At 39.4% G+C, this 13,844-nt stretch overlaps 2 protein-coding genes across 3 annotated transcripts in view; one reads left to right on the top strand and one right to left on the bottom strand.

Annotated features, from left to right (window-relative positions):
* Nucleotides 1-13,844, top strand: part of LAMTOR3 (late endosomal/lysosomal adaptor, MAPK and MTOR activator 3) — a 125,120-nt gene that overhangs the window by 33,958 nt on the left and 77,318 nt on the right. The window lies entirely within an intron of this gene.
* Nucleotides 1-13,844, bottom strand: part of DAPP1 (dual adaptor of phosphotyrosine and 3-phosphoinositides 1) — a 60,156-nt gene that overhangs the window by 18,695 nt on the left and 27,617 nt on the right. Inside the window, exon 4 of the mRNA XM_060147613.1 lies at nucleotides 5,392-5,522. Coding sequence (XP_060003596.1) covers nucleotides 5,392-5,522 — 131 coding nt within the window. The remainder of the gene's footprint in view (nucleotides 1-5,391; nucleotides 5,523-13,844) is intronic.

Raw genomic sequence — 13,844 nt, 5'->3', positions numbered from 1 at the left:
CCCATTAGCAGAGAGGCTGCCTAAAATCATAAAAACGTCACAGATACCCCAAAACACACCACCGGACATGGACCTGCCAACCAGAAAGACAAGATCCAGCCTCATCCACCAGAACACAGGCACCAATCCCCTCTACCAGGAAGCCTACACAACCAACTGAATCAATCTTAGCCACTGGGGGCAGACACCGAAAACAACAGGAACTACGAACCTGCAGCCTGCGAAAAGGACATGCCAAACACAGTAACTTAAGCAAAATGAGAAGACACAGGAACACACAACAGATGAAGGAGCAAGATAAAAACCCACCAAACCAAACAAATGAAGAGGAAATAGGCAGTCTACCTGAAAAAGAATTCAGAGTAGTGATAGTAAAGATGATCCAAAATCTTGGAAATAGAATGGAGAAAATACAAGAAACATTTAACAAGGACCTAGAAGAACTAAAGAGCAAACAAACAATGATGAACAACACAATAAATGAGATTAAAAATTCTCAAGAAGGACTCAATAGCAGAATAACTGAGGCAGAAGAACAGATAAGTGACCTGGAACATAAAATAGTGGAAATAACTACTGCAGAGAAGAATAAAGAAAAAAGAATGAAAAGAATTGAGGACAGTCTCAGAGACCTCTGGGACAACATTAAATGCACCAACATTCGAATTATAGGGGTCCCAGAAGAAGAAGAGAAAAAGAAAGGGACTGAGAAAATATTTGAAGAGATTATAGTTGAAAACTTCCCTAATATGGGGAAGGAAATAGTCAATCAAGTCTAGGAAGCACAGAGTCCATACAAGATAAATCTGAGGAGAAACACGCCAAGATACATATTAGTCAAACTATCAAAAATTAAATACAAAGAAAAATATTAAAAGCAGCAAGGGAAAAACAACAAATAACGTACAAGGGAATCCCTATAAGGTTAACAGCTGATCTTTCAGCAGAAACTCTGCAAGCCAGAAGGGAGTGGCAGGACATATTTAAAGGGATGAAAGGGAAAAACCTAAAACCAATATTACTATACCCAGCAAGGATTTCATTCAAATTCGACAGAGAAATTAAAACCTTTACAGACAAGCAAAAGCTAAGAGAATTCAGCACCACCAAACTAGCTTTACAACAAATGCTAAAGGAACTTCTCCAGGCAGGAAACACAAGAGAAAGAAAGGACCTACAATAACAAACCCAAAACAAATAAGAAAATGGTAATAGAAACATACATATCAATAATTACCTTAAATGTAAATGGATTAAATGCTCCAACCAAAAGACATACACTGGCTGAATGGATACAAAAACAAGATCCGTATATATGCTATCTACAAGAGACCCACTTCAGACCAAGGGACTCAAACAGACTGAAAGTGAGGGCACGGAAAAAGATATTACATGCAAATGGAAATCAAAAGAAAGCTGGAGTAGCTATTCTCATAAAGTCACACAAAATAGACTTTAAAATAAAGACTATTAAAAGAGACAAAGAAGGACACTACATAATGATCAAGGGATCAATCCAAGAAGAAGATATAACCATTGTAAATATTTATGCACCCAACATAGGAGTACCTCAGTACTTAAGGCTAATGGTAACAGTCATAAGAGGGGAAATCGACAGTAACACAATCATAGTAGGGACTTTAACACCCCACTTTCACCAATGGACAGATCATCCAAAATGAAAATAAATAAGGAAAAACAAGCTTTAAATGATACATTAAACAAGATGGACTTAATTGATATTTATAGGACATTCCATCCAAAAACAACAGAATACACATTCTTCTCAAGTGTTCATGGAATATTCTCCAGGATACATCAGATTTTGGGTTACAAATCAAGCCTTTGTAAATTTAAGAAAATTGAAATCGTATCAAGTATCTTTTCCAACCACAATGCTATGAGACTAGATATCAGTTACAGGAAAAAAATGTGTAAAAATAGAACCACATGGAGGCTAAACAGTACACTACTTAATAACCAAGAGATCACTGAAGAAATCAAAAAATACCTAGAAACAAATGACAATGAAAACGCAACAACCCAAAACCTATGGGATGCAGCAAGAGCAGTTCTAAGAGGGAAGTTTATAGCAATACAATCCTACCTCAAGAAACAAGAAACATCTCAAATAAATGATGTAACCTTACACCTAAAGCAATTAGAGAAACAAGAACAAAAAAACCCCACAGTTAGCAGAAAGAAAGAAATCATAAAGATCAGATCAGAACTAAATGAAAAAGAAATGAAGGAAACAACAGCAAAGATCAATAAAACTAAAAGCTGGTTCTTTGAGAAGATAAACAAAATTGATAAACCACTAGCCAGACTCATGAAGAAAAAAAGGGAGAAGACTCAAATCAATAGAATTAGAAATGAAAAAGGAGAAGTAACAACTGAAACTGCAGAAACACAAAGGATCATGAGAGATTACTACTGTATGCCAATAAAATGGACAACCTGGAAGAAATGGAAAACTCTTAGAAAAGCACAACCTTCCAAGACTGAACCAGGAAGAAATAGCAAATATGAACAAACCAATCACAAGTACTGAAATTGAAACAGTGATTTAAAATCTTCCTACAAACAAAAGCCTAGGACCAGACGGCTTCTCAGGCGAATTCTATCAAACATTTAGAGAAGAGGTAACACTTATCCTTCTCAAACTCTTACAAAATATAGCAGAGGGAAGAACACTCCTAAACTCATTCTACGAGGCCACCATCACCCTGATACCAAAACCAGACAAAGATGTCGAAAGAAAGAAAACTTCAGGCCAATATCACTGATGAACATAGATGCAAAAATCCTCAACAAAATACTAGCAAACAGAATCCAACAGCACATTAAAAGGATCATACACCATGATCAAGTGGGGTTTATCCCAGGAATGCAAGGATTCTTCAATATACACAAATCAATCAATGTGATACACCATATTAACAAATTGAAGGACAAAACCATATGATCATCTCAATATATGCAGAGAAAGCTTTTGACAAAATTCAACACCCATTTATGATCAAAACCCTCCTGAAAGTAGGCATAGAGGGCACTTATCTCAACATAATAAAGGCCATATATGACAAACCCACAACCAACATCTTTCTCAATGGTGAAAAACTGAAACCATTTCCAGTAAGATCAGGAACAAGACAAGGTTTCCCACTCTCACCACTCTTATTCAACAGAATTTTGGAAGTTTTAGCCACAGCAGAGAAGAAAAAGAAATAAAAGGAATCCAAATCAGAAAAGAAGAAGTAAAGCTGTCACTGTTTGCAGATGACATGATACCATATATAGAGAATCCTAAAGATGCTACCAGGAAACCACTAGAGCTAATCAATGAATTCAGTAAAGTAGCAGGATACAAAATTAATGCACAGAAATCTCTGGCACTCCTATATACTAATGATGAAAAATCTGAAAGAGAAATTAAGGAAACAGTCCCTTTTACCACTGCAACAAAAAGAATAAAATACCTAGGAATAAACCTAGCTAAGGAGACAAAAGAACTGTATGCAGAAAATTATAAGACACTGTTGAAAGAAATTAAAGATGATACAAACAGATGGAGAGATATACCATATTCTTGGATTGGAAGAATCAACATTGTGGAAATGACTCTACTACCCAAAGCAATCTACAGATTCAATGCAATCCCTATCAAACTACCAATGGCATTTTTCACAGAATTAGAACAAAAAATTTCACAATTTGTATGGAAACACAAGAGACCCTGAATAGCCAAAGCAACCTTGAGAAAGAAAAACAGAGCTGGAGTTATCAGGCTCCCTGACTTCAGACTATACTACAAAGCTACAGTAATCAAGACAGTATGGTACTGGCACAAAAACAGAAAGATAGATCAATGGAACAGGATAGAAAGCCCAGAGATAAACCCACACACATATGGTCACCTTATCTTTGATAAAGGAGGCAAGAATATACAATGGAGAAAAGACAGCCTCTTCAATAAGTGGTGCTGGGAAAACTGGACAGCTACATGTAAAAGAATGAAATTAGAACACTCCCTAACACCATGCACAAAAATAAAGTCAAAATGGATTAAAGACCTATTGGCTTCCCTTGTGGCGCAGTGGTTGAGAGTCCGCCTGCCGATGCAGGGGACACGGGTTCGTGCCCCGGTACGGGAGGATCCCACATGCCACGGAGCGGCTGGGCCCGTGAGCCATGGCCGCTGAGCCTGCGCGTCCGGAGCCTGTGCTCCGCAGCAGGAGAGGCCGCGGCAGTGAGAGGCCCGCATACCGCAAAAAGAAAAAAAACAAAAAAACAACCTACAATGAGGTATCACCTCACACCAGTCAGAATGGCCATCATCAAAAAATCTACAAACAGTAAATTCTGGAGAGGGTGTGGAGAAAAGGGAACCCTCTTGCATTGTTGGTGGGAATGTAAATTGATACAACCACTATGGAGAACAGTCTGGAGGTTCCTTAAAAAACTAAAAATAGAACTACCATACGACCTAGCAATCACACTACTGGGCATGTACCCTGAGAAAACCATAATTCAAAAAGAGTCATGTACCACTATGTTCATTGCAGCTCTATTTACTATTAGCCAGGACACGGAAGCAACCTAAGTGTTCATCGACAGATGAATGGATAAAGAAGATGTGGCACATATATGCAATGGAATATTACTCAGCCATAAAAGAAACAAAACTGAGTTATTTGTAGTGAGGTGGATGGACCTAGAGTCTGTGATACAGAGTGAAGTAAGTCAGAAAGAGAAAAACAAATAATGTATGCTAACACATATATATGGAGTCCAAAAAAAGAAAAGTGGTTATGAAAACCTAGGGTCAGGACAGGAATAAAGACACAGACGTAGAGAATGGTCTTGAGGGCACGGGGAGGGCGAAGGGTAAGCTGGGACGAAGTGAAAGAGTGGCATGGACATATATACACTAGCAAATGTAAAATAGCTAGTGGGAAGCAGCTGCATAACACAGGGAGATCAGCTCGGTGCTTTGTGACCGCCTAGAGGGGTGGGATAGGGAGGGTGGGAGGGAGACGCAAGAGGGAGGAGATATGGGGATATATGTATACGTATAGCTGATTCACTTTGTTATAAATCAGAAACTAACACACCATTGTAAAGCAATTATACTCCAATAAAGATGTTAAAAAAAAATCCTATCACTATCGCATTGTAATTTTTTACAATTTACCCTGGACCAGATGAACTGAGTCATAGGCTTCGAACCTTTCCTTTCGAAGGAACCTTTCCTTTCCCTTCCTTCGAACGTTTCCAGCTTTTATATCCCAAGTTAGAACCCTTATGTGAACAAATGTATTTTTAAAAGTGTGTAACTGTTACCGCTTTTAGACAGTGAGCCCTGTGGGTAGATTGACGGCCACTTACAGAAGGGGCAGTGGGCACGAGGTCGTTTTCTGTTCTTCCCGTCTGCATTGCTGTGTGAACCCGGACGGATTCATAAATGGATGGTTCTTCCACTTTTCTTGGATAGGGATGTTTCAGAACAATCAGAGTGCCTGAATGAAGACAAAAAAACATAAGTAGAATCCCCAGAAATAAGGTCCAAATGCTAACAACTGGATAACTGTGGCTGAATTGTAAAGTCTCTTGTTTTTTCATGCATTCACTTACTCATGTTCTCAACATGTATCTAGTACGAACTACATGCCAGGCACTTAAGCCAGTTGCTGGAGATACAAAGCGGGATGAGACGATATCTGGCCTCCTCGTGCTGGGACAGAGCCAGCAATGAACATAGTCATTTAACTGAACGGGGTGATAAGACCAACGTTGGCCACGTGAACCAAGCATGCTGGGAGCCTATGTGGTAACTGTGCTTTTTAGGTGAGATGTCACTGGTGGCAGGGTAGAAAAAGTACCACAGAGACAAAAAGATCATGCATAAGAAGAGCCTTTCTATGGAATGCTTCAGAAACTCTTTCCTAGGGGAGGCAACACCGTTCTAGACCTTAAAGCTGTAACTGGAGGTTTTCCAGGTGGGCTTTACAAAAGCCATGCAAACAAAACTAATCAAATACTCTGGGTATAGGAGGATTTATTCCATTGTCCTACTTCTCACTGGTTTCAGAACAACTTGCAACAAATCAGTGGACCTGAAAAATATGAACTCGTAGCATTTTCCGTAGTATCTCCTACCACCCAATAAACACTGGAGGAAATGAAATCTTTGCTTTTCTTTAGTGAACATGAAGTAAATAGGCTGGGGCTCCTGTGTGATTACCTTCACTTCCATCTGAAGGAGGGGGGTCCCGGCAGAAAAAGGGTCCCCCCAGGCGCCAGGCACTGGGGGCTTCGGCGAGTCATTCAGAGGGCTGAGCGCTTTCAGCTCAACATTGATATTTCCCCCTTCTGCATCCTTCCCTTTCCCCAGTCAATCAGTCAGTCAGAAATTAGAAACTGACTACAAAAAGACTAAGTTAAGAGTTTTCTTCCCTTTGCTCTGGCTTCTTGCTTTTTAAATTTCACTCAGGTCTTTTATAGGGCAGACCCAGACACTGGGGGAGATGCAAAGAATTCAGTAATTCATTCAACAAATATTTACTGAGCTCACCAAGTGCCAGGCACTTGTCTAGGCCCTGGAGATACAGCAACAGACAAAGGAGATGCAGCGTCTGCTCTCATGGCAGGGGAGACAGAAAAATATTTGAACAAAAGAATATGTCAAGTGAGAGAATCGTTATGAAAACCCTAACAGAGCAATGCAAAGGAACAGAGAGCGAAAAGAGGGTTTGGGGAGGGTGGTATTTATATCAGGTCAGGGAAGCCTTCTTTGACAGGGTGACAGAAAGCTCATAGAAAGTATAGACCTTGAATTGCAGTAAGAAAGAGACAAGGAGGAAAGGAAAATACCTCCTCTGCAGTTAAAAAGCCCTTAATAATAACGATAAACCTACAAACAAAGCAAAACCTTTCTATGAGGCTTGAGTACATACAATGTACTGACTGCAAAACCAGAGCCGTGCCTTCTGATATCTCTCTGTACCCAATTCACCTCAGGAACCCTGGGAACACAGTGAAGAATGGCTCTTGCAGTTATGAGAAGTTCCAGTACTGTTCATGCACCTTGTCTGTACACCCTTTTGTCAATGTGATTCTTTCATGAGAACAGATCCAGTCATATCAGGACAAGGGGCCAGTTACAGGTTTAAAGTCATAATGAAAGCAGCAACAGCTAAATCAAGAGCAGCCGTTATGCAGGCTCAGGGGCATTGTGGATGCACCTGTGACACGGCAGATGCTTGGTGAACTGGGGGCTGGCTTCTAAGTGACCTACCCCAGAGAAACACCTCCTGGCAGCCACCTAGGCATCGTGGAAGGAGCAAACATGGCCACTCAGCACCTGTGGACTTTGGACATTCTATCACAAGCTTCTGTTTCTTCCTCTGACAAGTGAGCATAATTACGCTTTCTTCATGAAGCTGCTTTAAGCACCAAATAAAGAAGTGTTTGTGAAAGGATTATAACAATGTTCGATGTTGTTATGCTTTGATACAGAGTATTTTTAAATCCTTGAGTGAAATTCCAATGAGTGCCCTCTTTGGGTGTGGATTTTAAAATGAGAAAGATCTAAGTGTAACGATGTGCTAAGAATAAAAATGGCAGTAGTTTAGTAGGCACTGACGACATAGCACTAAGACAAACAGGTGCCTCTTAAACATTTCATCTGACAGTGGAGGAGAGGGGGACGGGAGCTCAGGGCTCAAAGCAGCTCGCAAATAAGAAAAAAATGCGAAATCTGGTGCTTCATCTTCAAAGTTGATGCTAAATTTTCATCCTTTTCCATATGCTTAATATGAAAATAATATTTAAAATGATGCCCAAGAAAGATTTACCTGGTCAATCCTCTGCCCTTTTGCATAGAACCAAGCATACCCCAGGTATATGCCTACTATACAGGTTTCCTATTGCAGCTGTAACAAATCGTCACAAGCGTAGTGACTTAAAATAACTCAAATTTATTATCCTACAGTTCTGGAGGTCAGAAGTCTGAAATGGGTCTCACTAAAGAGAAAGTATCAGCAGGGCTGCTTTCCTCTTGGAGGCTCTAAGGGACAGTCCATTCCCTTGCCTTTTCTAGCGTCTGGAGGCTGCCTGCATTCCTTGACTGGTGGCCCCATTCCTCCATCTTTAAAGCCAGCAACGGTGGGTCAAGTCCTTCTGATGCTGCTATCTCTCCAGTTCTCCCTCTTCTACCTCCATCTTCTAAGGACCCTTGTGATTACAGTGGTTGCTCCTGATTATTCAGGACAATCTCCCCATCTCAAAGTCAGCTAATTAGTAGCCTTAATTCTATCAGCAAACTTAATTCCCTCTTGCCATGTAACGTAACATTCACATTTCCGGGGACGGATGTGAATGCTTTTGGGGGGGTGGTCATTACCCTGCTTACCACGGTATCAGTTTCTGGGAGGTAAGCATAGCCATAGGGGCCTGTTGTGCTGCAGTGTAAGGATCTCTGGGCCAGGGTTGCTGCCTGAGCCTGCAGTGCCATAACCACTTGGTACTGTAAAGCCATTGCCTCTCCAACACGTGCATTTCCAAGCCCTGTGAGTCCCTTCAGAGCAGGTATGGTGCCAAATTTATCTTTGTATCCCTACCTCCTGATAGAGTTTCTGACATAGGGAAGGCTTGATGAGTGAATGGATGAGTGAATGCCGCAGTAATTCAGGTTTAAGGCAGGGAAGAGCCTGAGATGAACCAGGCTCTTCCAGGTCCATGATTACCCTGGTCTGGGGCAAGGACAGGATAGGACAACAACTCCACATTCGGCTCTCCAAGTCTCCATTGTGGGGACCCAAATTCCATTTTGAAACTTCCTCTGAAGTTTAACCAATGAAGAGCTAAGCTAAGGTAAATGCTATTGAGTCAACCAGGAAAGCAGAATTGACCATAGATAGATATTAACTGGTAAGACCATGAATGAGGCTAGATTGAATGGTGGAATGAAGAAAATGACAAACTACTTATAAAATGATAACTCCAGGACTTCCCTGGTGGTCCAGTGGTTAAGACTCTGCGCTTCCAATGCAGGGGACATGGGCTCGATCCCAGGGCGGGGAAGTTTTGCATGCCACATGGCGCAGCCGAAAATAAATAAATAAATGAATAAAATAACTTCCATTGATAAAAGTATGGCCTCTTGAGAAACAGGTCTCCTTAGCCAACTATTCTGCCCAAGGAAGGGCCAATATATGGACTTCTTGGCATGGCTGCTAGCCTTACAATGATTTCCCCTTTTGTAGAAATCGTTCCATCCCCTTACACAGAAGTAGACCCCAAAGACCCTGGCCCTCCTCCACAAACACCTAACCTGGACACACTCGTTGGACCAACCCAGGGATCTGCTTAGTCACTTCTCTGGGAAAAAGGTCCACTAACTTCAGTTTCTAAGTTCATGAAGAAGACTTGTTTCCTGCCTTTGACATGAAAGCTGGTTTCAGAAACGCTCAGTGGAGGTACATTTTTGAGATGATCAGAGCTGGAGGAAGACAGGCATTTCAATTTGCTGAAAGCTACAGAGTTGCCATGATCGCTGGGCTGATTACTTACTGTCTCTCGTGGTTTAGCTTGCCCTTAAATTCTGAGCGGATATATGAATATCCTTCCAAAAAATTCCACTTTTCTCCCTGTATCCTTCTTTTCCTTTTTTTTTTTTTTAAAATTCAGCTAGCCAGGGTTACTTTCTGTCATTTGCAGTCAAATGAAACTTATCTAATGTTGCCACCACAGACTCATTATATAAGTTCCACCCAAGGTTCAAGACAGCACGTTGGCTCCATTAGAGAGAACTCTGGGTTAGTGATATTCAGACAAAATTAACCCCAGGACTTGGTTTGAAGATTCAGATAAAAGGCAACAGGAGACGAGGGCTGGTAGAGGGAGAAGAGACACAGATTTGCAAGCACAGGTTGGAATGCTCGCTGTAAGTTTCACTTCAGTTTCTAAACTACATGAAGGAGGAGACTGCTGTTTCCTGCCTTTGACATGAAACCTGGTATCAGAAATGCTTGGCGGAGGTATATTTTTGAAGTGATCACAGCAGGATCGAGGCACGTATTTAAATTTGCTTTGGCTGTACTGTAACTTATAGGACACCTACTCAGTGTGTAATACTTTGAGATTGCATTGAAGGACTCCTTATCTTGTATCCCAGCAGGAATTCAGAAAAAGTGTAAGGGCAGTCTCAAGCCTTAGGCATTGGTTCGATATCTAAAATAGAGAGTAGGGCAGGGCACATATAGCTCCTAAAAAAAACCACTTTTGTTTAGAATATTTCTTTTATGCACTAAAGCTAGTATTCAATACTTACTCAGCCAGGTTGCCCACCTAGACTGTAAGATGTTTGAGGGCAAGGATGATACCTGTTTTATCACTGTGTTATCAGTGGCCAGCAATGCCCAGCTCATAGCTGGCACTCAATACGTATTTGTTAATTATGAATTAAAATAAAATAAGATTATATCCATCCATGTTTTATTATTGCCCTCAGGTTCAGAAAGCAAACTTTCCAACTGGTGTATGCATGGTGGGTTCCTCTATCTCCTCCCACCAATGGGAAGTGACTTTCTAAGGGGGTTTATAAGAATATTTAAGATCTTTCTCTTTGCTACCTTTTCTGCAAATAAACTTGAACTCATCATAAAAGGGGGCTATTAAAACCACATTCATTTATAGATGAAGGGGTTTTAATATTGGTTTTAATATTAAAAATATGAAGAGAAGAGAAATATACTGAAGTAGGAAAAGCAGACCAGTTAGCCAGAGAAAAAGAAGAGTCTTAAACATCCAAGTCAAATCAGGTCACTTTTTTTGGAGCACTTGGTTCTACCTTTCAGATGAATGCACTATGGAACTGGCTTAAAATCTGAAGAGGACATTACAAAGATTTGATAAACACTAATCCAATTGTCCCTAAACCAACTCTTCATGATATGCCAAAGAATATACAGCTCTCGCATATAATTATTGGAATGAATTACCATAAAAGGGCTTCGTTAAATAACAGTAATAATGAGTAAGTATTTATGCCACGCTAAGAATGATTCTAAATATCTTACATGCCTAATCTCATTCAATCTTCACAGCAAGTCATTAAGATATCAACTATTACCATCAGCTCAGTTTTATAAGATGATGAAACTGAAGCTCAGAGAGGTCACATAACTTGCCCGAGGACACACAGTTAGCTGATACATGGCAAAGGCTGGAGTTAGAACTGGGAGTTCACATATTTACTCATTATACCATACGTTTTTCTCAGCCTTGGTGATAATGACCACCATGGAAACTCTCTATGGCATGTGAAATGCTGTTCTTGGCTATTGTGGGCCAGAGATCACATGTACAAATCAAAATTCGAAGAAGTGGTTTCTTTAAGAGGAAGCTTGAGGAAAGAAGAGGAGAGTTTTTGCTTCAACATTTCTCACCAGGCCTCAGTTTCTTCATTTGTAAAGGAGAAATGAAATGGTCTCTGAGCTCCCTTCCAAATCCAACATTCTGTAAATCTAGTTAAAAGCACAGGCCCAACTGAAGGGCAAGAAATATTAGGATGCTTAGTAACAAAATGTTTCTCCTGTTTCTGCAAATGTACAATATTCACTTGATATACTTTAGTCCTGATGTCATTTTATTTTTGCCTCTCATTTTTCTTTTCCTCCACTTCTCTTCAAACTTTAAATTTTATTTTACTTTACTGTAATTATGTAGGCTATTTTATATCCTTTCTGGAGAGGCATGAATGAGATGGGGCTAAGTATTTGGGGGATGTTTCCTAGTCAGCCTTCTTTTGTTTTAAGATTTCCTAGTATAGTTTCTCCAATGGCAAGTTATGTAAATAAATTAAGAAGAGCAATAAACACGAAGACAGAAGTTCAAATTGAGTCACATTCTTTAGAACAGTGGCTTTATATCACATACCAAAAATATTAAAGGTTTTAAAGAGACTGAGGACTAAAACATGTATTGTAGGCCTGCCGTATCCTACCAGCATTCTGTTACATCATGTGGCAGGGATTCTTCCCATTCAAATCCGTTCAAGGCCATGCTGTGATGTGGCCATCCTGTATTTCGGTGTCACCGTGACACCAGTTTCAGGAGACAGCAGAATGAGTGGAAAGCACACACACTTTAGAACCAGTTAGCCCGGATTCCAGTCTCAGCTCTGATGCTTTCTATGTGTGCAGCTTGGGCAAATAAATTAAAATCTTTGAGTTTTTATTTCCTCATCTGAAAATGGGACCACTTTACACATTATAGTGGGTAGTTCAGAAGATTAAATAACTTGGTATATGTGAAAATATCTAGTAGCATACCTCAAACTTAGTAAAACTCCACAAAGATTTGTTTCATTCTCTTCCTTGCCTACTTTTTCCTTTTTCAAACACACCTCCTCTACAAACTAAGAAGATTTATATTTTTGGCAAACATAAACTAAAGAAGTGACTCTTGGTTGTGGTTTGGCAACGTTCCAAGTTGTCACCAATTATTTTCAGAAGTGTCACATAATTCTCAAATTTAAATTAATTTTAAATTAATTATTTTAAAATGCTGGCTGGGTAAAATGGCTGGTGTCGCAAAATAAAATAGTAACTGTAGCAGTTATTAAAAGGTTGGGAATCCCCACATCAAAACAAAAAGAGAAGTGGAAATTTGACATTTAAGAAAGAACCAGATAGGATCTTCAAAATTGAGAACCAATTACTATAAAGGGTAAAGCACAAACACAGCACACTTGACTTATAGCATATTTTTTCATGCTAGTTAGGTGATTAAAGTAACAACACAGTAATTCCTATAATAAATTGTACAAGACAATTTCATGTACAAAAGTATTGCAATATAAATAAAAGGTAATGGGAAAGGCGATTTTTGTTTTAATACTATTTGGACATTTAAGCGTAAAGATAAATGGTGTCTACATTTTCCAAGATGACACTCAGTCCGTTACAAGAGGAAACAGTAAAAATTAATAATGGACCAAACATATTCATACTAAAAAAAGTCTCAGATTTCCAAGTCTATTTGAGTTGAATTTAGAAGCCTTGTACCAATATGAATAGAAGTTTTATATGACATCTTACTATTACAAATGAAAGGCAGAGTCTGAATTTGATCATTACTGAGCGTACATACAACGCAAATCATCATTTTCAAATTTTGCTTTGTATACACTTTGGAAGTAAACATTAATTGTCAGTAGCTTACTAGTTGCGATGCTGCCATGAAAGCTGCAACGCGGGCTTTGGTAATGGGATACCCACCACAGAATGTTGTGGATAATGATTAGTGTTTATTCTTTTAGGTGCTGGGACATAACAGGGAAAAAGAACTGACAAAAATCCCTCTTCACATAGAGCTTACATATGAATGTGAAGGTTTTAAAAAAATAAGTGAATTAAAAATGTTAGAAGGTAAATGGGCCATTGAAGAGAGTAAAGCAAGTGGGTACATTGTATATATCTCTATGATATACTTGGAGATGATTGGGTTTTGAGAATGAGAAATATCTTAAGAGTGTTTGTGGGTATTCATAAGGAGAAATTAGAGTGAACGGAAACTTTAATGCAGATTAGAGAGATTAAATGTAGATTACAACAAGGGAAAGGGAAAATTATAATAATAGAATCTTAAAGTTGTCAGGAGAGTTAGACCTTGCTTACAGAATCTTCATTCTTTAGCTTAGGAGGCAGAAATCCTGGGAGTTTACATAATAGGAATAAAATAGGAAAAAGAAATCTTAAAAGAGTATTCATCCCTTTAGGTTAACACTTTTACCTATCCTGAGAGCAAATATTTTCTTATGACCCAGGACCAAGAAT

This window comes from Lagenorhynchus albirostris, chromosome 4 (assembly GCF_949774975.1).
Source record: "Lagenorhynchus albirostris chromosome 4, mLagAlb1.1, whole genome shotgun sequence".
NCBI lineage: Eukaryota > Metazoa > Chordata > Mammalia > Artiodactyla > Delphinidae > Lagenorhynchus > Lagenorhynchus albirostris.
This window is presented reverse-complemented; position numbering and strand designations above follow the sequence as displayed.